Raw genomic sequence first — 26020 nt, forward strand, 5'->3', positions numbered from 1 at the left:
CTCCCAAGTAGCTGGGATTACAGGCGCCTGCCACCACACCCGGCCGCTTTTTTTTTTTTTTTTTTTTTTTGAGGCAGAGTCTGACTCTGTCACCCAGGCTGGAGTGCAGTGGCGCAATCTCAGCCCACTTCAACCTCCACCTCAAGCGATTCTTGTACCTCAGGCTCCCGAGTAGCTGGGATGACAGGCATGTGCCACCACGCCCAGCTAATTTTTGTTTTAGTAGAGACAGGGTTTCGCCATGTTGGCCAGGCTGGTCTCGAACTCCTGACCTCAAGTGATCCACCATGCTTCGGCCTCCCAAAATGCTGGGATTACAGGCGTGAGCCACTTTATGCGTATTTAAGCCTTGGAAACACAGAGACTATCTTGTGGGTTGGGGCTAGTACAGAATTCAGACTGCAGCCTTTTCCCGATGGGTTGACTTACAGAAGGGGCATTTTGGAGGGTCTGTGGTCCTAACCTGGGGATAGCAGGGAGATCCAGGGGCAATGACAGAGGCACAGAGACACGGATTTCCTGAGAAAGGGAGAGGAGAGAGGCTGAGACCCAGGGATCATGAAGGGGACGAGCAAGGGAAGGAAGAGATGATGAGACCCTGGGAATCCGGGAGAGAGACAGGAACGTGGAGAGAAAGAGGGACAGAGACAGAGCGAGAAGGAAAGGAAGAGACAGAAGGGAGAAGGGGCAACCGAAAATGGGCACGAAGAGGCCCAGGCACAGCAACAGCTGGGGAAATGACAGAGACTGAGACGGAGATGCAGAAAGATAGAGAGAGAGCTGGAGAGGGTAGAGAAGGGCTTTCGGGGAGAAAGTGATGGAGGGACAGAGAGGAGAGGTGGAGGCCAAGGAGGGAAAGACCCCAACAGAGAAAGAGAGAGGGACAGAGAAGGGGACGCAGACGCAGGCGGGAGCACACCCACAGAGGCGAAGGAAGGGCGCAAGACCAAGAGAACCACAGACGCGGAAAGCCGGGGAGGTCGTGGCTCGGTCTAGGGCGCACGGGGAGCAGGGCTTGCCCCCCAGCACCTCCGGGGAGGTGACCCCAGCCGGGAGATGCGAGCCCCACGGAGCCCGCGCCCGGCGGACGGACCGATGGACAAAGCCGGGGAGAGCTCGGGCACGGCTGGGGCGGGGCCGTTGCCCGCAGGGACCCGGGCGCAGCGGGGAAAGGAGGGGCGGGCAAGCGGCGAGAAGGGGAAGGAAGCGGAGGTGCCGGGCGGGCGCGGGGCGCGGGCAGGAAGCGGGGAGGGGCAGCGGGGCGGGGGCCTCCGGAAAAACGCCCCGACTTCCTGCCCCGCCAGAGCCAGGAAGCGGGAGCCGGGACCCAGGGCCCGGGATCGCCGAGCCCGACCTCGGGCTCCCCGCCGGTCACCTCCGCGCGGACACCAGGTACTCGGTCCCCGGCCCCGCCCGGCCTCCTCCCCTCGGCTGCTGGGGGAAGTGGGGAGGAGGAGGGAGGGGCTGGGGCGCTGCCGGCAGCGGAGGGGCCCCCTTCGGACCCCACGGAACCAGCGGCCACCCCTCCTCAGGCCTCAGTTTCCCCATCTGTCAAAGGGAGCAAAGAGGGGAGAACTCACACTTGACGAGTGCCCCATAGGTGGGGACGAACGGTGCGAGGCTGGGGCCAAGGCCTCCCACCTGCTCAGTGGAGAACGGACGATCACTCCCATTGTACGGGTGGGGAAACCGAGGCCCGGGGAGCCAAACCGACTCGTCCCAGGGAACGCACATCGTGAGACAGTGTGGAGTTGGGATTTGAACTCGCACGTGCTTTCCGCAAAGCGCCATCCTCCAACCCCCGCATGCTTTAGGGCCACCTAAAAAAGGAAAACAACAATAACAACAACGACGAGGGCCGCTGTGAAGCTGAAAGTTGCAGAGTGCATTTGAAAGAGTTTTCGGAAAGCTCTTTTCTAGGTCATTAATTATACCGTGGGAGACAGGTGTAGGGAGAGAGCTGGAGGCCTTCTCCCATTGTACAGATGGGAAGACTGAGGCCTGCAGAGAAGTCATTACTTTTTGCAGATTACACTGCATGTCAGAGGGAAAGTTGTGCTGGAACTCAAGACTATTGTTTTTCCAGTTCCAAAGGAAGGGGGGTGGGGGTGGGGGACGGAGGGGATTGATGTACGAGCGTTGGAAATTCAGCGGGTCCCCTAAGTGGGGAGACTAATAGAACGGGGAGCCCCAGTCCGCGGTCCGAGTGCTCAGCGCCGGGGTGACTAGGAGATCTCGGATTGAACTCGGGAGGAGTTGGACCCATCTGCACCTCCGGGCGCGGGGCGGGGCCCGGAGAGTGACGGGGGCAGTCGAGATACGGAAACGCCGGCCCTCCAAGACAGGCCAGAGCGGCCCTATCTGGCCTGCGTGGCGCAGTGCAGCGCTAGAGCGGCCGGCGGGAGGAGTAGAGTCGTCGGGGCCGGAGCCCTGCAGGAGCCGGGCTAGAGCGGCTGACAGGAGGAGTGGAGCTGGGCGCAAAGGTGGACTCAGGGCGGCTAGAGCGACGCGGCGGCAGGGGTGGGGAGAGTGCGGAGCCGGCGCGCGGAGGCTCCGGTTCCGGTGGCGGCGGTGGCTTCTCTTTCCACCTGGAGCAGGTGAGGGACGCGGTCCCCAGCGGGTGTCAGACCCTGACTCTGCACGTCCTCCCCGGCATCCCTGGCCGTGCACACTGCCACGTCCCCCGTAGGATTTAGGGCCCGCGTAAGACCCGCCACGTCCATGTAAGATTTGGGTCTCGTGTAGACCCGCCACATTCCGTATAAAGTCTTACAGACCCTCCAGGTTCCTGCCAGCCCCCCATGGAGAACTGGCTTCTTATAGACGTGGGTCCTCATAGATCAGTGGCATCCCCTAGAATCCGGGGCTCTGTAGACCATGGGTCTCGGGACCCACCACGCACCCCTATGGAATTCTGAGCCCCTTTTAAGTCTCCAGAGGTTCCACAGACTGGCAGCTGTCCCTATAGAATCATGATCCTGTATGATCCCTGGATCCTTTAGACCCACTGCGTGTCAAATAGAATCTGGGGAGTTACACATTCCAAGGAGTCTTTTAGGTTCTTTAAGGCTCCCAGAAGTTCTTGGAGACCCTGAGTCACCTGCTTAACACCTTATAGACCCTGAGTCCTCCATAGAACTCAACACCCATGTAGCACCCCAACCAACCCATGGACCTTCTAAACCAGCCCTAACCCCCCAGCGCCCCATGCACACAGTGCTCCCTCTGCTGGACCCCCCAGGTCTTGTCAGTTGCCTATAGATCCATCTATTCTCTGACAGCTTCACCTATAATTCTCCAGCCTTTGTGGGACTCCCCCAAACCCCTCCTCCTAAACAGGCGACACTCCTCGCCTCCATCATCTCCAACCCCCAGGCCTCTGTGGAGCAGCTGTATCCAACTTGCACTCCTGCCTAGGCCATAGTGACCACATACCCTGGACTTTTCCAGGCATCCATAAGAAGACGTGATGTGTCTCAGAGCTTTGGTTCAGATTTTAGTTTCTGAAGGATAGGGTGGGGGCTCCCCATGCTCTGAAGCAATGCTCCTGCTTCATTTTGTCTTATTTATTTATTTATTTATTTATTTTTGAGACAAAGTCTCACTTCTGTCACCAGGCTGGAGTGCAGTGGCGCGATCTCAGCTCACTGCAACCTCCGCCTCCCGGATTCAAGCGATTCTCCTGCCTCAGCCTCCCGAGTAGCTGGGACTACAGGCTCGCGCCACCACACCCAGCTAATTTTTGTATTTTTAGTAGAGACAGGGTTTCACTATGTTGGCCAGGATGGTGTCGATCTCTTGACTTCGTGATCCGCCCGCCTTGGTCTCCCAAAGTGCTGGGATTACAGGCGACAGTCACCACGCCTGGCCTATTTTATTTTAAGACAAGGTCTCACTCTGTCGCCCAGGCTGGAGGGCAGTGGCACAATCTTGGCTCACTGCAACCTCTGCCTCCTGGGCTCAAGCGATCCTCTCATCTTAGCCTCCCAAGTAGCTGTGACTACAGGCATGAACCACCACACCTGGCTATCTTTTGTAGAGATGGGGGTTTCACCATGTTAGCTAGGCTGGTCTCGAACTCCTGAGCTCAAGTGATCCACCTGCCTTGGTCTCCCAAAGTGCTGGGATTACAGGTGTGAGCCACTGCGTCCACCAAATGCATAAACTCTGTAGCCCGACTGCCTAGGTCTGAGTCCTGGTTCTGCCTCTTATGAGCTGTGCCTCAGTTTCCTTCTTTGTTAAATGGAGATGAGAATAATAATGATCTCTTGGAGTCACCGAGAGGATTAAATGAGTTATTACCTGTAAACCAGCGATGCCATGCCTGGCACATACTAAGTGTCTCTTATGTGTCAGCTGTCATTTCATTATTATTGTGATAAGGAATAAGGAGATAAGAACTTGGCAAGTGCACAGTTCCAGACCTGGCACCAAGCACTTGCAGAGATAATGAGTATCCCCTCCTTTGCCTTTTTTAAATCTCCCTGCCTCAGTTGAGCGTTTCTACCTCTGAGTGGGATGAGCATGCACCCTCCACGTCCGTGGCCATGTTTCATAGTGAGACAGGGTCTCACTGTGTTGCCCAGGCTGGTCTCAAACTCCTGAGCTCAAGCAATCTTCCCACCTTGGCCTCCCAAAGTGCTGGGGTTACAGGCATGAACCACCTCGCCTGGCCAGTTTGCAAATTTATTAAAGTGAATGTTTAACAGTACTTGAATCTTGAATTGCCCAAGCTTAGATATTGGACAGATACACTTTGTGGGAAATAATAAAAATGATGCCTTCCCCAGGTGGACCCACAAGGTGGCATTTGGACACTCCAGAAAGCATCATTGTTTAATCATCAAAATCCTGGTTACCATTTACTGGGGAGCTAGGGAGGAGGCTCATAAAGCAGGAGAAGGGCGGGTCTCTGCTGGCTTGGGTTATAAATAGCTTTGGGCTGTGGGGAGCCCCGCCACTGGTCCACCCCACCCCTCTTTCCACAGCTCCTTCCCGCCTGACACGGGCTCCGTGGCATTAGTCAGACTAATTAAGGACACAGAAGATGTCGGTGGAAAGACTCAGAGAGAAGTGGAGACTCAAGGAGAGACAAAGATGGGAAAGACAGCAAGAGATGGGGGAGAAAAAGGGATGGAGAGAGATGAGAGACAGCACATGAGATCGTGACTCAGAGAGGTGTGAGGATGGTGGTTGCAGAAACCAGATGTGGGAGGACAGAGGCACAGGGACAGGGACAGGACAGAAGGAGCTACAGAAGCAGGAAGGGGGTGTCCCCCTGAGAGGGAGAGATGGAGGGAGGAGAGGCAGGGATGGTGGGGAAAATGAGACAGTTCTGGAGGAAGGGAAGGAGAAAAATCAGGAAACAGGGTGAAAAGAGACCAAGACATGAGACAGATTCAAGGGACAGACAGCCAAGGAGAGCTGGCTGCGGACAGACCAAGGCGCACGTAGGGTGGAGGGGACAGACGCACCTTGGAGATGGGCTGTCTGAGGCCCCATCACTTGTTTTCTGGGACTGGAAGCCTGGGAAGAGATGAGGTCCCTGGGGGAAAGAAGAACTTCTGGGTTTGGGGACTCCCAGTCCCTGAGGGAGGAGGGTTCTGAGTTTTGTTTTCTTATGTGGAGAGTTGGGGGTTGGGGGTTTGCCATTATGACTTCCTGTCACAGGAAGTGGGGCTGGTGGGTTCCAAGGCAACATCCTGCCCCAGGCCTGTCACAGACCAGAGGAGACCCCTGCACCCCACTTCTCTCACGCCTCTCCTCTAACCTTCCCATCCCCGCTTGCCTCTGGGCTGTGCCCTCAGGAATTAGCCCCCAGGCCCCTGGTCCCTCCAACCTGGGAGTCCAGGCCCCCAGCCCCCTCTTCCATTAGGGCATTAGGGACCCCAGATTGCAGGCTGTCAGACTCAGCCTTCCCATGGACCCAGGCTCCTGAGCCTCCAGCGCCTGCCCCCGCAAGGCTTCCGTCCCTGGGCTCCCGCCCCCTGGCGGGTCTCTGAAGGGCTCTTTGTGGCCACACAGAGGCCCCATTGAGCTGCGGAGGCTGGGATGGGGGAGGCTGTTTACTCACCTTCACACCTGGGCCAGGAATCTGTGAGTAACCACCCTGGGCCGCCTCCTCCCACCCTCCTAACCGCAGCCCCTCCTCTTCCCCCAGCCCTGCAGAGCCCAGGGAGATGGAAGACGTCGCCCGAGGGGCGGTGAGTGGACAGAGCAAGGGGTGAGGGGACTCTGGGGCTGTGGGTGGGGAGTCCTGTGGACTGAAGCTGCCCTCCCTTTCCACAGGCCTCCCCAGGCCCCTCCCGGCCTGGCCTGGTTCCCGTCAGCATCATTGGGGCTGAGGATGAGGATTTTGAGAACGAGCTGGAGACAGTGAGTGGGAGATAGGGTGGAAAAGCTCTGTCCCAGGCTCAGTGTCCCGCCCCAGGTCCCCTCCCACCCGCAGATGCTGTCTTCTTGGCCTCTTCCCACGGTCTGTCTCATCGTCTCATCTCCCTGGTACCTCCTTCCTCACCTTGCCGGCCCCATACTCGGAGCCCACACAGCAGCATAGACGCCCACCCTTCTTACTCTTAACCCCATTTCTTATCGTTGCTCTCTCCTCTCCCAGCATGGACCCCAATTTCTTCTCTCCTAATTTCCGTCCTCATCATCCACCATTATAATATTAAGTCTCATCCATTCTCCCTGACCACCTGCCCTTGCTGTCACCATTATTTTGTGGACACTGTCACCACTCCCCACTTCCCAGGAGCTAACCCTGGCTTGGATCCCTTGTGAAGTGCTAGGAATGGGTTAGGGTCAACCCTAAGGCCCCTCCTCTTCTCCCCATTGTACTCACCCCTTCCTGCACCCCCAGAACTCAGAAGAGCAAAACAGCCAGTTCCAGAGCCTGGAGCAGGTGAAGCGGCGCCCAGCCCACCTCATGGCCCTCCTGCAGCACGTGGCCCTGCAGTTTGAGCCAGGACCCCTGGTGAGGGCAGGGCTGGGTGGGCACAGGGAGGAGTGGGGCTGGGACAGGCACAGCTGTTAGCGAATTAAACCAGCGAGCTAGTGCCTGGAGGGTCTGGAAAAGTAGATCTAGAACACAGAGTTCCAGATCTAGAAAGAGAGAATGCTTTAGACAAGAGCCAGAAAGCATGCCACGTGACCTCAACAGGCTTACAAGTGCCCAGCGTAGATCTCAGTGCGCAGCGGGCAGGGTACACACGGCAGGACCCCGCAGAGCCACAGAGAGTCCAGCAGCCTGGCAGAAACCACATCCCATCCCACTCTGTGCCTGTGGCAGCGCCCCCCATCAGCCTGTGGCAGCGCCCTTCCGTGGACTCTAGGGGACCAAATCCTCCTCTCCAAAGCCTTCTCGGCAGATGCCAGCACGCAGTCATTCACGGTTAATGGTTGGGAGAAAGAAGCTGTTAGCCATCCCAGGTCTAGGGCGCACAGCAGGCCCTGATCCGGAAACAAGAAAACCACCACACACAGCTCACAAGGCAGACCACACAATTGTGGATCCAGAAGCCTCCAGATGAGGCAGAAGATACCTGGGAGATGTGGATGGACAACCGTGCCATCCAGAAACACCCGCAGAGTCTAGAAAATCCAGCAGGTGATTCAGAAAGGGAGAGGCCACAGAGCTGGCTGGCAGGGGATCTGTAGACAAGGGTCTCGTCCCAAGAAGACCCAGTCCAGCCCAGCACAGGATAGGAGTTGAGGACAGCCAGGGCACTGCACCATGTGGACATGCATAGTGGACCCCTCCAGAAAACAAGGAAACCGATGGAAAGAGTCGGGAGAAGTGCCCGAGGCATGCAGAAAGAAGAACATGTCAGCTGCAAAACCAGAGGCTGGTCATCCTGACGCCAAACCATCAGATATGCAGAAAATTAGGAAATTGCATCTTTCCCCTGTCTACATTCTCTTTCCAGAAGAGTGGTTCCCCCCACAATCACATGCATGGAGACTCTGGCCCTCTGAGCAAGGGGGTCCCCCATTCAAGCCTTGGGGTTTCTAGAACACCAGATTGTGGACATCAGCCCAGGGATCGTGCTGACTACCATGTTCTTTTACAGATGTGGAAACTGAGGCCTAGAGAGGGTCAGGGACTTGCCTGAGGTGACCCCGGCGGGCTCTGGGCATTTTGAGGTTTATTCTCGCATAGCTCCCTCACCTCATCAGCTTGTGGGGAGCTGATCAGAGATAGCTGCGGTCCCCTGGGCAGCTTCCTATTGGCCTCTCTTAGAATTTTGCTATATTTGGGGGGTGTGGAGAGTGGATATAGATGTGTTAAAACTGTTTAAAGTGGAGAAGGAGGACCCGGCCTGGTGGTTCATGACTGTAGTCCCAACATTTTGGGAGGCTGAGGCAGGAGGATAGCTTGAGCCTGGGAGGTTGAGGCTGCAGTGATTGCACCACTGCACTCCAGCCTGGGTGACAAGAGTGAGACTCTGTCTTGAAAAAAAAAAAAAAAAAAAAGGTGGGGCCGGGCATGGTGGCTCATACCTATAATCCCAGAACTTTGGAGGCTGAGGTGGGTAGATCATATGAGATCAGAAGTTCGAGACCAGCCTGGCCAACATGGTAAAACCCCGTCTCTACTAAAAATATGAAAATTGGCCAGGCGCGGTGACTCACGCATATAATCCCAGCACTTTGGGAGGCTGAGGCAGGTAGATCACCTGACGTCAGGAGTTCAAGACCAGCCTGGCCAACATGGTGAAATCCCATCTCTACTAAAATACAAAAATTAGCCGGGCACAGTGGTACACACCTGTAATCCCAGCTACTCCGGAGGCTGAGGCAGGAGAATCACTTGAACTTGGGAGGTGGAGGTTGCAATGAGCCGAGATTGCACCATTGCACTCCAGCCTAGGCGAAAAAAAAAAAAAATTAGCCAGGCATGGTGGTGTGCACCTGTAATCCAAGCTACTCCAGAGGCTGAGGCAGGAGAATCGCTTGAACCCAGGAGGAGGTTGCAGTGAGCCGTGATCATGCCACTGCACTCCAGCATGGGTGACAGAGCGAGACTCCATCTCAAAAAAGAAAAAGGAGAAAAAGTCCCACTCCCATTGGAGTGAGTTCATTTCCCAGATGAGAGCCCCCAGGAGCCAGGACAGGTTGGAGTCCCCACTGTCACCCAGCACAGGGGCTGGCACTCAGGAAATGCTTGATGAATGACAGAGTGAGCCCCACTTGTCCACCTGTTCTTTCCAAGCCCTCAGTATGCACAAGGCACCATCTGGGACACAGACGGATCAACCTACAACACCCCTCAACACACACAAACCCTTAAGCTACTCACAGTCTTTCCAGGCAGTGGAGTGTAGTGGAGACAGGCTGCCTGGATTCGAATTCTAACTTTGCCACTTAGTAGCTGTGTGATTTGGGGTTTTATTTATTTATTTATTTATGAAACAGTCTCGCTCTATGTCACCCAGGCTGGAGTGCAGTGGCACAATCTCCACTCACTGCAACCTCCATCTCCTGGGTTCAAGCAGTTCTCCCTGCCTCAGCCTCCTGAGTAGCTGGGATTACAAGTGCCCACCACCACACCCGGCTAATTTTTTTATTTTTAGTAGAGACAGGGTTTCACCATGTTGGCCAGGCTGGTCACAAATTCCTGACCTCATGTGATCCACCTGCCTTGGCCTCCCAAAGTGCTGGGATTACAGGTGTGAGCCACCATGCCCGGCCTAGCTGTGCAACTAAGCTTGAATAAACTTCTTGAGCTCCAGTTTTCTCATCCGTAAAATGGAGATAATGACGGTCCCTATGATTGAACACGTTAATGCATGTAGAGGGTGTAGAGCAGCGTCTGGTATACACTAAGCCGTCAGTATAGACAGTAGTAGCAGTTGTTGTCATTATTGCCGGGAGGAGACCATGATGAAGAACCACAAAGGACCATATCACAGGATGGAAAATTAGAAAATGCTCATGGCAGCCCCAGAGAGCCTGCAGGAGAACCCAGGGCCTGGCGTTAGGGGTGGAAGTCAGGGAGTGCTTCCCAGAGGAGGTGGCAGTTGAGTCCCACAGCCATGGGGTGGCCAGGAGGTGGGGAAGGCCCTTTTCAAAGGGAGAGTGTGGTTTGAGGCAGAGTGAGGGAGCGGAGAGTCATGCTGTGTGTCTCCCCCAGCTTTGCTGTCTGCATGCCGACATGCTGGGCTCACTGGGCCCCAAGGAGGCCAAGAAGGCCTTCCTGGACTTCTACCACAGCTTCCTGGAGAAGACAGCGGTGAGAGACCTTCAAGCTGCCCCAACCCCGCAATCCCTGTTTGGGCCTGCAGAGTCACCATGCGGTCCCCAACCTCTGCCCTGAGGGCAGCTGCTGACCCAGGCCTTCCCCAGTACCCTCGCTTAGACCGGGGTTCCTGGCAGTCCTCCCGGCCTGCATCTCAGCACACCAAGTCCTCCTCTTCACCCCATTCTCTCTCTTGAGCAGGTTCTGCGGGTGCCAGTCCCTCCCAACGTCGCCTTTGAACTTGGTAAGGAGAAGGATGGGATGAGGGAGAGGTGTCTAGCGGGGACCACACCTCCCAGGAGGCCAAGGGGAGGGAGGCAGCACTCCCATGCTCTGCTCGGACAGCCGAGATTCATTCATTCCTTCTTGTCAGCGGCCTCAGGACGTGTGGCTGTTGGAGTCCAAGGGTGGGTGGGGACCGTGGTCCAAGCCACCAGGGAGCTGGACCCTAGCCCCCATGTGTGTCCCTGCAGACCGCACTAGGGCTGACCTCATCTCCGAAGATGTCCAGCGGCGGTTCGTGCAGGAGGTGGTGCAAAGCCAGCAGACAGCCGTGGGCCGGCAGCTGGAGGACTTCCGCTCCAAGCGGCTCATGGGCATGACGCCCTGGGAGCAGGAGCTGGCCCAGCTGGAGGCTTGGGTTGGGCGGGACCGAGCCAGCTACGAGGCCCGGGAGCGGCACGTGGCAGAGCGGCTGCTCATGCACCTGGAGGAGATGCAGTGAGTGGGCCAGCCCTGGTGGGAGCGTCGCCCCTCCCCAGCACCAGGGCACCCGTGCTACCTCTGGCATGTTCCATCCCGTTTGCAGGTTCCCTCTTCAGGGTCAGAGTTCATTTCTTGGCACTGGGGGTCTTCCTCTGCCCTGGTGTTTTAGCTCACCTTGAATCCAAGTCTTCCCTTTTCAGCTTTGGGGTTCCCTTGTCATTTCTGGGTCTTGTCCATGATCTGGCACTTGGATCCCGTCCTCCTGGATGAGAGACCTCCCTCCCTCTTGTGACGGTCCTTCCGGATCCCTTCCGCAGTGTCCCCTCTCTGTTTCTCTTCCCCCTGCCTATCCCAGGACAGCAACCCTGAGATGTATCCTGGGTGGATGGGGACCCCAGGCCTAGCAAATATGTCACAAACATCTCTTTTCCTCCTACAGACATACCATCTCTACCGACGAAGAAAAGAGGTGAGGGGGGCAGGGAGGGTGGCAGGGAGAGGCGTGCGGCCTCCTGGGTTTGAGGGAGGAGGGGGCTGGGGGCCTGGATTCCTGGGTCTGAGGGAGGAGGAGGCTGGGGCCCTGGACTCCTGGGTCTGAGGGAGGAGGAGGCTGGGGCCCTGGACTCCTGGGTCTGAGGGAGGAGGAGGCTGGGGGTCTGGACTCCTGGGTCTGAGGGAGGAGGAGGCTGGGGGCCTGGACACCTGGGTCTGAGGGAGGAGGAGGCTGGGGGGCCTGGACGCCTGGGTCTGAGGGAGGAGGAGGCTGGGGGGCCTGGACGCCTGGGTCTGAGGGAGGAGGAGGCTGGGGGGCCTGGACGCCTGGGTCTGAGGGAGGAGGAGGCTGGGGGGCCTGGACGCCTGGGTCTGAGGGAGGAGGGGGCTGGGGGCCTGGACTCCTGTGTCTGAGGGAGGAAGGTGCTGGGGGCCTGGACTCCTGTGTCTGAGGGAGGAGGAGGATGGGGGGCCTGGACTCCTGGGTCTGAGAGAGGAGGAGGCTGGGGGCCTGGACTCCTGGGTCTGAGAGAGGAGGAGGCTGGGGGCCTGGACACCTGGGTCCTGGGCATTGGGTAACAGCCCTTGCCCTTGTCCTTTTGAACCCTCTCATCTCTCCTCAGAGTCTCACAGGAAGTAGTTGTGGGGTCAGGATGGGAAGGCGGGGCCTCTGCCTCTAGGGACTGTGTGTGTGTGTGTGTGTGTGTGTGTGTGTGTGTGTGTGTGTGTGTGTGTCTTTGTGTGTGTCTTTGTGTGTGTTGAGCCCTCACTGTCCCTTCCCTACAGTGCTGCCGTGGTCAACGCCATTGGCCTGTACATGCGCCACCTTGGGGTGCGAACGAAGAGTGGAGACAAGAAGTCGGGGAGGAACTTCTTCCGGAAAAAGGTGCTTCCCTCAGTGCCCCGTCCTGACCCTTTCCTCTCCAGAGATGCCCTGGGAGCCTCATGACTCTGGACACCTAGTGTCAAATTCTGCTTTGTTGTCGTCTCAGAGATGCTCAGCCTGGTCTTCCTCCCCGTCCTCTCACAGGTGATGGGGAACCGGCGGTCGGACGAGCCTGCCAAGACCAAGAAGGGGCTGAGCAGCATCCTGGATGCCGCCCGCTGGAACCGGGGAGAGCCCCAGGGTAAGGCAGCTCTGGCCTCTGCCCTCCCCTGTCTTCCCCAGCTGTTCCCACTCACTGTCTCATTCTCTCTCATTTCAATTCCAGATTTTCGACACCTCAAAGCAGAGGTTGATGGTAATGGACCTGTAGCCAGAGCATCCATACTGGGGGCCTGTGTGGGAGAGGGCTGGGGACCTGGACTCCTGGTTCTGAGGGAGGAGGGGCTGGGCCTGGACCCCTGGCTCTGAGGGAGGAGGGGCTGGGGGAGTTCCTGGGTCTGAAGGAGGAAGGGCTGGGCCTGGACCCCTGGGTCTGAGGGAGGAAGGACTGGGCTGCACTGCTGGGCTGCACTGCTGAAGGAGGAGGGGCTGGGGGCTCAGACTCCTGGTTCTGAGGGAGGAAGGGCTAGGGGCCTGGACCCCTGAGTCTGAGGGAGGAGGGGCTGGGGGAGCTCCTGGGTCTGAGGGAGGAGGGGCTGGGCCTGGACCCCTGGCTCTGAGGGAGGAGGGGTTGGGGGAGTTCCTGGGTCTGAGGGAGGAAGGGCTGGGCTTGGACCCCTGGGTCTGAAGGAGGAGGGACTGGGCCTGGACCCCTGGCTCTGAGGGAGGAAGGGCTGGGGGAGCTCCTGGGTCTGAGGGAGAGAGGCCTGGGGCTTGGACCCCTGGGTCTGAGGTAGGAGGGATTGGGCCTGGATCCCTGGGTCTGAGGGAGGAGGGTCTCAGACTCGGACTCTTAGGTCTGAGTGAGGAAGGGCTGGGCCTAGACCCCTGGGTCTGAGGGAGGAGGGGCTGAGGGAGTTCCTGGGTCTGAGGGAGGAAGGCCTGGGGCCTGGACCTCTGGGTCTGAGGGAGGAGGGGCTGGGGGCCTGGACTCCTGGGTCTGAGGGAGGAGGGGATGGGGGCTCCTGGGTCTGAGGGAGGAAGGGGCTCCTTGTCATGGTGGGGAAGGGCCTGAGCACAGCCTCTTGCATCCCCTGGCGGTTGTGGATTTGAGTTACTGTTCTCTTATCTCCCTCTTTCTACCTCACTGTCTCCCCAGCTGAGAAGCCAGGTGCTACAGACCGGAAGGGAGGCCTGGGGATGCCCTCTCGGGACCGGAATGTCGGGGCTCCTGGGCAGGACAGCCCTGGAGTCTCTCTGCACCCTCTGTCCCTGGACAGCACAGACCGGGAACCAGGTGAGAGTTTCCTGGGCCAGGGCTCCGTGAGGCCCCAGGATCCAGGGTGGGAGTGCTGCCTGCCCCCTTGGCACCCCCAGATAGAAGCCATTCCCCAGCAACACCTCCCCTTTGCTCTCAGCGTCCACTCCTCCCTGCTCCTGGTCACCACTGTCATTCATAACTTTCCCCTTCCCTCAGTTTGCCCTTTCCACAGCTTTCCTTCCAGGCTCTGACCTCTCTGCTGGTGCTGTGTCTCCCACCCCCTTGGACTACGTTTTCCATCAACCCTTCATTTTCCAGAACCTTCCTTGAGTACATGGCCAGTCCACCCTCTGAGCTGCATTGCTGGCCCCCTAGGTGGGGAGCCCGCCAGCCCCATGAGCTTCATCCCTCACCATCCTTACACCTCTGTGGCCTCAGGCCCTTGGATCTCTGCATGGCCAGGCCAGGGCTCACACACCGGCTCTGCTGACTGCTTGTGTTTATTTAGTATCTTGGATATGACTCCCCTTTCTTAGCCTCCGTTTGCTTTTCTCTAAAGGAGTGTGAGAGGGTGGGGAGGATGAATGGACGTGGAGGCAGCATGGAATCCAGGGCCCTCCCGACCTCAGCGGGCTGCAGTCTGGTTGGGTGGGAGAGATGTTTGTGACCTATTTGCTAGGCCTGGGGTCCCCATCCACCCAGGACACACAGGGGCACCCACTTCTGTTGCATCTTCTTGCTCCTGCCCCAGTGGCCATGTTCTCAGAGGTCTTAACATCTGTCTGTCCCATGCTAAAGTACAGAGCAGCCATGTGATTTCTGCCGGGCACTGGATAGCTTTAGCCCCCGCATTTCCAGGCCCCCAGAGTGTGGATCTCATGGCCTCAGAGGCCTTCCAGCCAGCCCTGCTCCCTCTACCCCACAGGTGCCGACGCCCCCCTGGAGCTGGGGGACTCATCCCCGCAGGGTCCAATGAGCCTGGAGTCCCTGGCGCCCCCAGAGAGTACCGATGAGGGGGCCGAAACCGAGAGGTGCCCAGGCTGGGGTGCAGGGGCGGGGGGCGTGGCTTACTGGGCGCTGGTGGGTGGGTGCAGGGTCGCCGCTGCCATCTGCGCCTGCCTGTCCCAGGCTCTCGCTCCCCCTGCTCCTCTGCTGCTCTCTGGGTCTCGCCATTCCTCTCCCTTCTTCTTTCCTTTTCTCATCTCCCTCCTGCTTCCTCATTGCCCCCCTTTCCTTTTATCCTTCCTTTTTCCTCTGCTCCTTCCTCTCTTTCCTTTTTTCACTAATCTTTCTCCTCCTCCCTTCCTCTCCACCACTCCTTCCATCTCCTTTATTTCCCCCTCCTCTCTCACCTCCCCCCTCCTCTCTCACCTCCCCCCTCCTCTCTCACCTCCCCCCTCCTCTCTCACCTGGGTTTTCTTTCCCCACCTTCCATCCCCCTCCGATCTCCCTGCCACTTTTCATTTTTTCAGCCCTTCCTCCCCTTCTCTTTCAAGCCCCCCTGCCCCCTGCCCCCACCCCCTGCCTCGCTCCTGCCTCCTGGTGCCCGTCCCTCAACCCCCCACCCCTCTGCTCTGTGCCCCGGGGGCCCTGTCCCCCCTTACAGCTGGGGGGCAGGCCTTGCCTCCTGCCCGTCCTTGTGCCGCTGCTTTGGGGACCCTTTGGTGGGTGCGGGGAGGTGGGTCGGGTTCCATCTGGGCCCACCTCTGACCCTGTGCCCCTCTCTCCCCAGAAGGTGGAAGAGGTGGGTGCTTGGGCCCTGGGCGGGGGAAGGGCTAGCCCCTCCCCCATTTCTCCCAGCCCCTCCCCTCTCCCTATGGCCACTCCCTCCCCTTCACTCCCTGTGAGGGGTGGGTGGGGACATCACCCTCCCAGTTGAAGAGCTAAGTATGGAAATCCTCCCCACCCCATAAACACCCCCTCTGTTGCCATCCCCCTGCCTCAGGGAAGGGAGGGGGTCAGTCCTATGCTCCATCCTGGGTTCCCCATCCCTTCCCCCATCAAATTTCAGTATCCCCGCTCCCCCAAGACCCCCCACTACCCCAGTGCCCCTAAAATCCCACCACTCCTCTGACTCACTCCTCTCTTCTGTTGCATGTTTGATCCCTGTCCTGGTCACCCCTGCCCCGGTCCTGGTCTCTCCCTGTCTCTGTCCCTGTCCTGGTCTCTCCCCGTCTCTGTCCCTGTCCTGGTCTCTCCCCGTCTCTGTCCCTGTCCTGGTCTCTCCCATCTCTGTCCCTGCCCTGGCCTCTCCCCATCTCTGTCCCTGTCCTCGTCTCTCCCCAATCTCTGTCCCTGTCCTGGTCTCTCCCATCTCTGTCCCTGTCCTCGTCTCTCCCCAATCTCTGTCCCTGTCCTCGTTTCTCCCCAATCTCTGTCCCTGCCCTGGCCTCTCCCCATCTCTGTCCCTGCCCTGGTCTCTCCCCGTCTCTGTCCCTGTCCTGGTTTCTCTTCGTCTCTGTTCTTGTCTTGGTCTCTCCTTGTCTCTGTCCCCGGCCTCTGCCTGACTCTGTCCTTGGCCTCGGGGTCCAGGCTATCAGGGCGTCTGGGGCGCTCAGAGAGCCTGCGGGTGAGTGACCGCCGCCGGCCTTCCCGGGGCAGCCTCGGGGCTAAGGGCCGGGGTGGGGGCCGCTCCCGGAGCGACGTGGACATGGACCCCAGTTCCGCCACGGCAGTGCTTGGCCCTGCCCGACGAGCCACGTATGTCAACCCTCTCCCTTCCCCCATCCACTAAGGCAGCCTGGAGAATCAGGGAGGGATTGTTGTCAGAGACACAGAGGAATGGGTGTTGGGGACTGAGGTCATCGAGGCCAACTGTGGCCACAGACCTTGGAGGAGGAGGAGGTAGAATGCTTCTACAGATCTGGGGACTCTAGTGTCTGCTGCACGGGCCACCCTGGGGGCATCGAATGCCAAGGCCACTGACCGGGGTTGAACGCTCTAAGAGGTTGAAGGCTGCTTCTTGGGATGGCCCAAGCTGGGGCCCTAACAAGGCCTCTGTCCACAGCCCTGAGCCTGGAGATGAGGGGGAGCCAGGGCGGTCGGGACTGGAGCTTGAACCAGAAGAGCCTCCCGGCTGGCGGGAACTCGTCCCCCCAGATACCCTGCACAGCCTGCCCAAGAGCCAGGTGAAGCGGCAGGAGGTCATCAGCGGTGAGTACTGTCCCCGTCACCCCACTGTGGCCAAGGACACAGTCCAGCTCTGGCAAAGGCAAAGACAGGTGCAGAGAGATGTTCATCTTGGTGTCATTTACCATAGGGAGAACTTGAAGGCAGCTTCAAATTCCCTCTTGTTCCAAGTTCAGATTGTTTCAACACAGAGCATTTTGATGGAATGTGAATGCCACTGTGGAAGGGACATTTCCAAAAATTTCTAGTAGTGCAAGACAGGGCTGATGTTAAAAACACTGCATTTCTGGTGCAAGCCTTTATTTCCTTGCTTGTGAAATGTGGGCATTGATAGTTCCTACCTCCGATATTGTCATGAAGATGAGATGATTTGTGTGAAATGTTTAGCATAGTGCTGAGCACAGAGGAAGAGCATTTTATTTTATTTTTTTTTTATTTTTATTTGAGGCAGAGTCTCAGTCGGTCTCTCAGGCTGGAGCACCGTGGCACAATCACGGCTCACTGCAGCCTTACCCTCCCAGGCTCAACTGATCCTCCCACCTCAGCCTCCCGAGTAGCTGAACAGGCATGCACCACCATGCCTGGCTAATTTTTGTATTCTTTATAGAGATGGGGTTTCGCCATGTTGGCCAGGCTGGTCTCGAACTCTTGGGCTCAAGTGATCCTCCTACCTCAGCCTCCCAAAGTCCTGGGATTACAAGTGTGAGCCACCAGGCCCAGTCAAGGAAGAGTATTTTAATGAGATTGTTGTTGCTAGTTTGATCTTAATTGCTTAGGGGAGAAAAGATCCCCACAGGGGAAAGTTTGGGAGAATGATCAGTATATTAGCAGTGCTTGCTTCTGCGTGGAGAGATGATGAGTGTATCATTTTTGTCTTTTTCCTTTTCTCCTGTGCTAATTGTGTGGTGGCTGGGGAGGTTGGTGGCAAAAAGAGAAAGCTTTTTTTTTTTTTTTTAAGACAGAGTTTTGCTCTTGTTGCCCAGGCTGGAGTGCAATGGCACGATCTCGGCTCACCGCAACCTCCGCCTCCCAGGTTCAAGTGATTCTCCTGCCTCAGCCTCCTGAGTAGCTGGGATTACAGGCATGTGCCACCACGCCCGGCTAATTTTGTATTTTTAATAGAGACGGGGTTTCTCCATGTTGGTCAGGCTGGTCTCGAACGCCCGCCTCAACCTCCCAAAGTGCTGGGATTACAGGCGTGAGCCACTGTGCCTGGCCCAAGAGAAAGCTTTTGGACTTGATTAAAAGCTTATTTACAGATTACTTCATAGTGAAAAAGATACTTATTCAAAAATTTTAGGGGAGTAGTTGAGTACTTTTTGGGTCACAGATCCTTCTAAGGACATGATAAAAATAATAAAAAAAAACAAAAACATGAGCCATGTGCTATCCATTAGGACTTTGTGGAAGGTGGAAATGTGCTTTATTTGTACTGCTCACCATAGGGACCACCGGCCACCTATGGCTGGTGAGCACTTGAAATGCACTAGGCCGGGCACAGTGGCTCACGCCTGTGATCCCAGCACTTTGGGAAGCCAAGGTGAGCAGATCACTTGAGGTCAGGAGTTCGAGACCAGCCTGGCCAACATGGTGAAACCCTGTCTCTACTAAACATACAAAAGTTAGCCGAGCATAGTGGCGCATGCCTGTAATCCCAGATATTTGGGAGGGCAAGCTAGGAGAATTGCTTGAACCTAGGAAGCAGGAGGTGGAGGTTGCAATGAACCCAGATCACTCCACCACACTCCAATCTAGGTGACAGAGCAAGACTCTGCCTCAAAAAAAAAAAAAAAAAAAAACAAAAAACAAAAAACAAAGCACTAAATACAACTGAGCACTGACTTAAAATTTCATTTCAATTAACGAAAATGTAAAGAGTTGTACGTGGCTGGTGACTATCACGTTGGACAGGATAGCAATTTCTTTCCCTAGAAAGAATATGCATAATATACAAAATCATGCTTTTAGTCTCGGGACTTCTAGGGCCCCTGAAACTCACACATATGCCCTCTGGGGATGTGGGGGTCCCTGGATCTGAGGCTGTCAACCACTGTATAATGTGGCTTGATGGTTAGACACTAAACACAGCTGCAAGCTTGCTGGCGGGTGGGATGACTAGCTTGTCCCCATTTGCTCAGGATATTCACAGTTTTATCACTGAAAGCCCAGGCAGGCAAATGGGGACCATTGGTCACTCTGGCTGGCTGCCACAGCAAAAAGGGAAAGGCGATGGGTTGAGGAATCCTCACTGGCTTTTTTTTTTTTTTGAGACGATCTCACTCTGTCGCCCAGGCTGGAGTGCAGTGGCGCAATCTCGGCTCACTGCAACCTCCGCCTCCCAGGTTCAAGTGATTGTCCTGCCTCAACCTCCTGAGTAACTGGAACTACAGGCGCCCGCCACCACTCCCGGCTAATTTTTGTATTTTTAGTAGAGACGGGGTTTCACCATGTTGGCCAGGATGGTCTCGATCTCTTGACCTCGTGATCTGCCCGCCTCAGCCTCCCAAAGTGCTGGGATTACAGGCATGAGCCACTGCACCCGGCCCCTCAGTGGCTATTTAAGAAGGCAAATGACTCCACCCGGAGAGGTTTTTTTTTATTTGTTTGTTTTGTTTTGTTTTTTTGAGACGGAGTCTCGCTCTGTCACCAGGGTGGAGTGCAGTGGTATGATCTCCGCTCAGTACAACCTCCGCCTCCCGGGTTCAAGCGATTCTCCTGCCTCAGCCTCCCAAGTAGCTGGGACTACAATAGCCCGCCCCCACACCTGGCTAATTTTTGTATTTTTTTAGTAGAGATGGGGTTTCACCATGTTGGCCAGGCTGGTCTCGAACTCCTGACCTTATGATCCACCTGCCTCGGCCTCCCAAAATGCTGGGATTATAGGCGTGAGCCACTGTGCCCAGCCATTTTGTTTTGAGACAAGGTCTCGCTCTGTTGCCTGAGCTGGGGTGCAGTAATGCCATCATAGCTCACTGCAGCCTCAACCTCCTGGGCTCAAGGGATCCTCCCACTTGAGCCTCCCAAGTAGCTGGGACTACAGGCACACACCAATACGCCTGGGCTAATTTTTTTTCTTTTTTAAATTTTTGGTAGAAATAGGGTTTCACCATGTTGCCCAGGCTGATCTTGGACTCCTGGGTTCAAGCAATCCTCCTGCCTTGGCCTCCCAAAGTGCTGGGATTACAAGTGTGAACCACCATGGCTAGCCAGAGAGAGTTTTTTCCCACCAACTTCTAGGAAGCTTTCCTCCCTGCTCTGCCTCATTCCTCTAGCCTGCCCATGAGGTCATGCCCCCTAGTCTGCACCCTCCCCAACGTGCTTCCTGCTTTGGTGGCCCTGCAGAGTTGTTGGTGACAGAGGCGGCCCATGTGCGCATGCTGCGGGTGCTGCACGACCTCTTCTTCCAGCCCATGGCAGAAGGCCTCTTCTTCCCCTTGGAGGAGCTGCAGAACATCTTCCCCAGCCTGGACGAGCTCATCGAGGTGCATTGTGAGTGCAGAGCCAGGGTCCCTCTGTGTACCCCACTGCCCCACGGGCAGCTCTGTTCTAGCCCTGGGTTCAACCTGCTTGCGAACCCCAGGGTTCACATGGGGTGGGGGCAGATACGCCATCCGGTCCCGAGGATCAGACACAGACACACCTGCAGCCCTACCCCCACCACGCCGCAGCAGGCCCCGCACAGCATCTTCCAGGCCCTGGTGGAGCACCCCTTTCCTCCTGCCCCCATAGCCCTGTTCCTCGATCGCCTGATGAAGCGGAGGCAGGAGAGTGGCTACCTCATCGAGGAGATCGGAGACGTGCTGCTGGCCCGGGTGAGATGCCCAGCCCTCCCGCTCCTCCCAGCTAGACACCTGGAATCCAGGCCCGGGGGTGGGTCCTGAGCCCACCCTACTCCAGTCCCAGGGTCTGGACTTCCAGCCTGTCGTACTTTAATCCCTGTTCTTGCCCATCCCCACTGAGACACCTGCCTGGCCTGAATCTCGCTGTAGTTTGATGGTACTGAGGGCTCCTGGTTCCAGAAAATCTCCTCCCGCTTCTGCAGCCGCCAGTCGTTTGCCTTAGAGCAGCTCAAAGCCAAGCAACGCAAGGACCCTCGGTTCTGTGCCTTCGTGCAGGTGAGGTGGGGTCTGGACTCCAGCTTCCCAGGGAGGAGGGGCCTGGGACTCCTAGGTGCCTGCGCCCTGGGGTGAGCCCAAAGCCTGGGCCATCGCAACGCCAGCACGTTTCCCGCAGGAAGCTGAGAGCCGCCCGCGGTGCCGCCGCCTGCAGCTGAAGGACATGATCCCCACGGAGATGCAGCGGCTGACCAAGTACCCCCTGCTCCTGCAGAGCATCGGGCAGAACACAGGTACCGCGGGCCCGGATCTCTGGGCCTCGGCTCTCCTCTTTTTTTTTTACAATTTTTTTCTCACCCATTTTCATCAGTGATACCATCACAGCTCACTGCAGCTGCAACCTCCCAGGATCTAGCCATCCTCCCACCTCAGCTCCCCGAGTAGCTGGGACCCCAAGGGCACAGCACCATGCCCAGCTAATTTTTTTAGTTTTTTTTTAGAGACGGGGTCTCGCCATGTTGCCCAGGCTGGCTTTGAACTCCTGGTCTCAAGAGATCCTCCCGCCTCAGCCTCCCAAAGTGCTTGGATTACAGGCATGAGCCACCATGCCCTGCCAGCTGTCCTTTGTCTAACCTTGGCTGCCCAATCTGGAGCCTCCAGGGCAGGGGTTTACCAGAGCTGCTCTCTCCCTTGCCTGCAGAAGAGCCCAAGGAACGGGAGAAAGTGGAGCTGGCAGCCGAGTGCTGCCGGGAAATTCTACACCACGTCAACCAAGCCGTGCGTGACATGGAGGATCTGCTGGTGAGCCTGGGCTGGGCCCACACCCGGGACAGTGGGTGGTGTGAGAGCAGGGGGTGGACCCTACCTCAGCCTGTCCAGAAGTCATACCCCACCCCTTGGCTTGTCTCCCTCAAGGGTCACTGTGTGTCCAGGGCTTGGCTTGGCCCTCAGCACCTCCCTCTCAGGGTCATTGGAGGTCAGGCCCAACCCTCAGCTTGCCCCCATCAGAAGTTGGTCTTGGCTCTCATCTTACCAATGTGGGTCACTGCAGGTCAGCCCCAGCCCTTAGCTTGTCCCCATAATGCTCCCGTCTCTGCCCCAGAGGCTCAAGGACTATCAGCGGCGCCTGGACTTGTCCCACCTTCGGCAGAGCAGCGACCCCATGCTGAGCGAGTTCAAGGTGTGACCGTACCCTCCTGCCTCCCCCCCCCCACTCCTTGACCCAGGGGATTCTGTGATACAGCCCCCAGCCTGTCCTGCCCATCCCATAATACACCCAGGAAGCGAGAGCTCTGGCCCCCACCTCATGCCAATCCCATGATCCCCAGCCTGTGGTCATCCCCGGTCACTGCCCTGCCCTTCCCCTCCCCACCAACCCCAATCACCCCCTGCCAACCTGCATGAACCATCACCCCCTCCTGCCCCAGAACCTGGACATCACCAAGAAGAAATTGGTCCACGAGGGCCCACTGACGTGGCGGGTGACTAAGGACAAGGCTGTGGGTGAGTGCCAGGGCAGCTGCCTAGTGCAAGGTGTGGGGGCAGTGAGCCAGGGGCGGGGAGGGGGTCGTACGGGGCCACGCCGTGTGAGCACTGCTCGCCCCATAGAGGTGCATGTGCTGCTGCTGGACGACCTGCTGCTGCTGCTCCAGCGCCAGGACGAGCGGCTGCTGCTCAAGTCCCATAGCCGGACACTGACGCCCACGCCCGACGGCAAGACCATGCTGCGGCCCGTGCTGCGGCTCACCTCAGCCATGACCCGCGAGGTGGCCACCGGTGAGCGCAGCCACTGCGTGACCCAGGGCAGAGGATGTCTCTTTTGGGCAGAGCTGCCTGTGGAGTGGGGAGCAGAACCCTCTAGAGAGCCAGGGAGCCAGCATTCTAGCAAAGAGGTTGAGAAGTGGGTGGAGGTGGGCAGGGCAGGACCAGGCCTAGTGGGTTTATAAGTGAGGTAGGAAGTGCTGCAGGTGTTTGCACAGAGGCGTGTCTTGTGTAAACAACGAGAAGAAAGGCCAGGAGTCCAGTGAGGAGGGATTTGTAAACACACTGCTAGGAAGTTGCACCAGGGCCACAAACACTGGAAGCGGCTGGAGGGTGGGAGTGGCTGGAGGGTTTTGTTAGGTAAGCCGGGGTACTTGCCTGATTCCATAAGGAGGTGTGACAGGTGGGGCTCAGGAGGACACATCGGGCCCTGGATATTAGCAGACAGTGAGTGGCGAGTTGAGCCATGGGATCCCTGAGAGCGCCACCACTGTGGGTGACTTCTCCAGCTTGTGCTCAGGGAGGGGCAGGCACTGGGGGGACCTGGGCTCTGAGCCCCATCTCCCCCTCTCCCTGCAGATCACAAAGCCTTCTACGTCCTTTTCACCTGGGACCAGGAGGCCCAGATATACGAGCTGGTGGCACAGACTGTGTCGGAGCGGAAAAAGTGAGGGGGGGGTCTGAGTTCTGAGTGTGGGTTGAGGACGCCCAGGTCTCTGGGTTCCCGGGGACAGGAGGGCTATGGGGAGGCCCTGGCATAGGGTCTGGGGGCTCTGACTGCCCAGGGGTTTGGCCTTTCTCCCCAGCTGGTGTGCCCTCATCACTGAGACTGCCGGATCCCTGAAAGTCCCTGCCCCTGCCTCTCGCCCTAAGCCCCGGCCCAGCCCGAGCAGGTGAGGGGGGGCCATGGAGAGAGCTGGAGGTTCAGGGAGTGGGGCCGGAAGGGGGGGCAGGCTTCCCTCCACAACTCCAGAAGCGTCTCTATGTGAGCATGCACATGTGTGAATGCATGTGTGTCTGTACGCAAGTATGTGACTGTGCGTGCATGTATAGTGTGTGTATGCATGCATGTGTGCGTGTGCATGTGTGTGCATGTATGGTGTGTGTATATGCATGTGTGTGCGTGTATGGTGTGTGTGCATGTGTGTGCGTGTATGGTGTGTGTATATGCATGTGTGTGCGTGTGTGAGCGTGTGCATGCATGTGTGTATGTGTGCACGTGTGCCGACCCCACCACTGCCCCATCTGTCTCCTGTCTCCAGGCCTCTATGTCTTCCATTGTCTGGGCCTCTCTGTCTCCCTGTCTCCCGGCCTCGACCTCTGTCTCTGTCTCCGGACCTCCCTGCCTCCCCACCTCCAGCTCTCTGTCTCCCTGCCCCTGCGGCCCCCCAGGGCCAGGGGTGTGGGGTCACCCAGCACTTCCTCCCCTCAGCACCCGAGAACCCCTCCTCAGCAGCTCTGAGAACGGCAATGGTGGCCGAGAGACGTCTCCGGCTGATGGTGAGACCAGAGGGATGCTGGGTGAGGGGCCGGGTTGGGGCTGCCGGGTGAAGAGAGGCATCCACAGGAGGCCCGGCAGGATCTGAGCTCCCTCCCTGTTCCCCCACCCAGCCCGGACAGAGAGAATCCTCAGTGACCTCCTGCCCTTCTGCAGACCAGGCCCCGAGGGCCAGCTCGCTGCCACGGCCCTTCGGAAAGGTAGCCCAGCCCTGCCCCTCCAGGGTGGCCACCAGCCCAAACAGTGCCTCTGTTCCAACTAGAACAAGGCTCTCCCCGTCAAAAATGTCCTTACGCCCAGCTGCCAGAAAACAAATGCTCCAACCCACCCGGCCTGCACCACTGTCCTGGGTGCCCACGTCCCTCTTCTGCAGCCACCATCCCTTCCTTGACTCTATATTTAGCCTCTTCCTGAACACATCTCTGTCTTCAGTACCTTCCCGCCCTGTCCCAACCCTAAACCCAGCCTCATTTCTTCACCTCCCTTTGGATCCCCGAACCCCATCTGCTCAGCCTGGCCTAGCACCCACCCTCACCTCCAGCCCCTACACATCCCCTTTGGAATCCCCCATCCCAAATCCCAGCCCAGCCCCCGGTCTCCTGACTCCGCCCCCCTTGCCCCTGGCCAGTGCTGTCCCTGAAGCAGCTTCTGTTTCCGGCGGAGGAAGACAATGGGGCGGGGCCTCCTCGAGATGGGGATGGGGTCCCAGGGGGCGGCCCCCTGAGCCCAGCACGGACCCAAGAAATCCAGGAGAACCTGCTCAGCTTGGAGGAGACCATGAAGCAGCTGGAGGTGGGGCGGGACGGGCCAGGGGTGCCCTGAGTGGGCCGGGGAAGGAAGGGGCCCCCCTCATCCATGACCCCCACCCCACCAGGAGTTGGAGGAGGAATTTTGCCGCCTGAGACCCCTCCTGTCTCAGCTTGGGGGGAACTCTGTACCCCAGCCTGGCTGCACTTGAGGTTCCCGCCCAGGAAGGTGAGTGGGGGACCTGGGGGCCAGGGCGCTGTCCTGAAAGGAGGGTCCCCCTCCAGAGCTCGCATCCCTACAGCCCCTTCTGTCCATCTCCCTCTTTGTCTTTTCTGACTCTCCCCACTCCACCTCGTGTTTCTCATCTCTATGTCTCTGTTTCTGATAATCTCTGTTTCTCTGTCTCTGTGCCCGCCTGCCTCTCCCCACCTCCCCTTCTCTCTCTGTTCTCCCTGTCTTGTCTCTGTGTCTGTCTCTCCCTGTCTCTCTCTCCATCTCTCCCCATCTCCCCTCTTCTCCTACATCCCCCAGGCCTTTTGCAAGAAGAAGAGGAATGGGGGAGAGGACGTGAGGGACCACCCCCACCCACACAGCTGCCGCAGCATCTCACACCCCGAGGGCCTGAGGAGAGGGAGCTGTGGGCCACGCCTAGGAGGGGCCCAGCTGGGGTTACTGGCCCTGCATGAGCCTCCGCCATCTCTCCCTCCTGCCCTCTGCTTGGGGGACTCAGGGCTTCATTCCGGAGGGCACCACGGTGACCCGGGCCATCTCAGTATTGCCTGTGGGGGCCACCCCTCCACCCCCCACCCCCAAGTGCCTTCGCTCTGTTTTTATACCCTGAATTGGAGGTTTATTTTTTAATATATATTATCTAAGAAGAGATCTGTGTGTGTGATGGCGGGGTGGGGCCTGGCGTGGCGTCTGGAACTCTCTGTGACTGTCTGGCATTGACTTCCTGGGTCTGTGCTTCTGCGCCTCCCTCCAGTTGTTCATTCATTCATTCATTCATTCATTTCTTTGTTTGAACCGTTACTCCCCAGGCACTCCGCACACACACTGGGTATGAGGTGTCTCCCTGACACCGCCCTCCAGCTCCCACCCCTGATCCCCCGTGGTCAGCACTGGGCATCCCGAGTCTCACTCTCTG

General features: G+C 57.8%; 1 protein-coding gene across 9 annotated transcripts; it reads left to right on the forward strand.

Annotated features, from left to right (window-relative positions):
* The first annotated feature begins 1251 nt into the window (after window positions 1-1251).
* On the forward strand, window positions 1252-25751 carry ARHGEF1 (Rho guanine nucleotide exchange factor 1). Of its 9 annotated transcripts, XM_054463318.2 has the most exons (30): window positions 1253-1392; window positions 6161-6203; window positions 6289-6375; window positions 6863-6976; window positions 10136-10234; window positions 10442-10484; window positions 10714-10960; window positions 11385-11414; window positions 12224-12323; window positions 12468-12564; window positions 12649-12678; window positions 13582-13719; window positions 14609-14714; window positions 16216-16383; window positions 16691-16836; window positions 20155-20301; window positions 20542-20624; window positions 20802-20927; window positions 21046-21160; window positions 21568-21668; window positions 21970-22047; window positions 22295-22370; window positions 22476-22643; window positions 23208-23295; window positions 23435-23521; window positions 24061-24128; window positions 24240-24326; window positions 24755-24918; window positions 25001-25101; window positions 25405-25445. In XM_054463318.2, the coding sequence occupies exons 2-29, from the start codon at window positions 6180-6182 to the stop codon at window positions 25082-25084; spliced, it is 2901 nt and encodes a 966-aa protein (XP_054319293.1). In that variant the 5' UTR covers window positions 1253-1392; window positions 6161-6179; the 3' UTR covers window positions 25085-25101; window positions 25405-25445. The 9 variants fall into 9 exon arrangements, with proteins under 9 accessions (XP_054319289.2, XP_063514061.1, XP_054319293.1 ...); XM_054463314.2 differs by lacking the exon at window positions 24755-24918 and having other exon boundaries at window positions 1252-1392; window positions 25405-25751; XM_054463319.2 differs by lacking the exon at window positions 16216-16383 and having other exon boundaries at window positions 1254-1392.
* The last annotated feature ends 269 nt before the right edge of the window (window positions 25752-26020 follow it).

The sequence above is a fragment of the Pongo pygmaeus genome, chromosome 20 (assembly GCF_028885625.2).
Source record: "Pongo pygmaeus isolate AG05252 chromosome 20, NHGRI_mPonPyg2-v2.0_pri, whole genome shotgun sequence".
Taxonomy (NCBI): Eukaryota; Metazoa; Chordata; class Mammalia; order Primates; family Hominidae; genus Pongo; species Pongo pygmaeus.

What these genes read in the sequence shown, in the direction of transcription:
- ARHGEF1 (XM_054463314.2), top strand. Translation starts at nt 6,180, where the DNA reads ATGGAAGACGTCGCCCGAGGGGCG. An exon ending in CCTCAAAGCAGAGGTTGATG is followed by an intron (nt 12,679 to 13,581) that starts GTAATGGACCTG and finishes CTGTCTCCCCAG; the next exon opens with CTGAGAAGCCAGGTGCTACA. An exon ending in TGAGGTTCCCGCCCAGGAAG is followed by an intron (nt 25,102 to 25,404) that starts GTGAGTGGGGGA and finishes TACATCCCCCAG; the next exon opens with GCCTTTTGCAAGAAGAAGAG.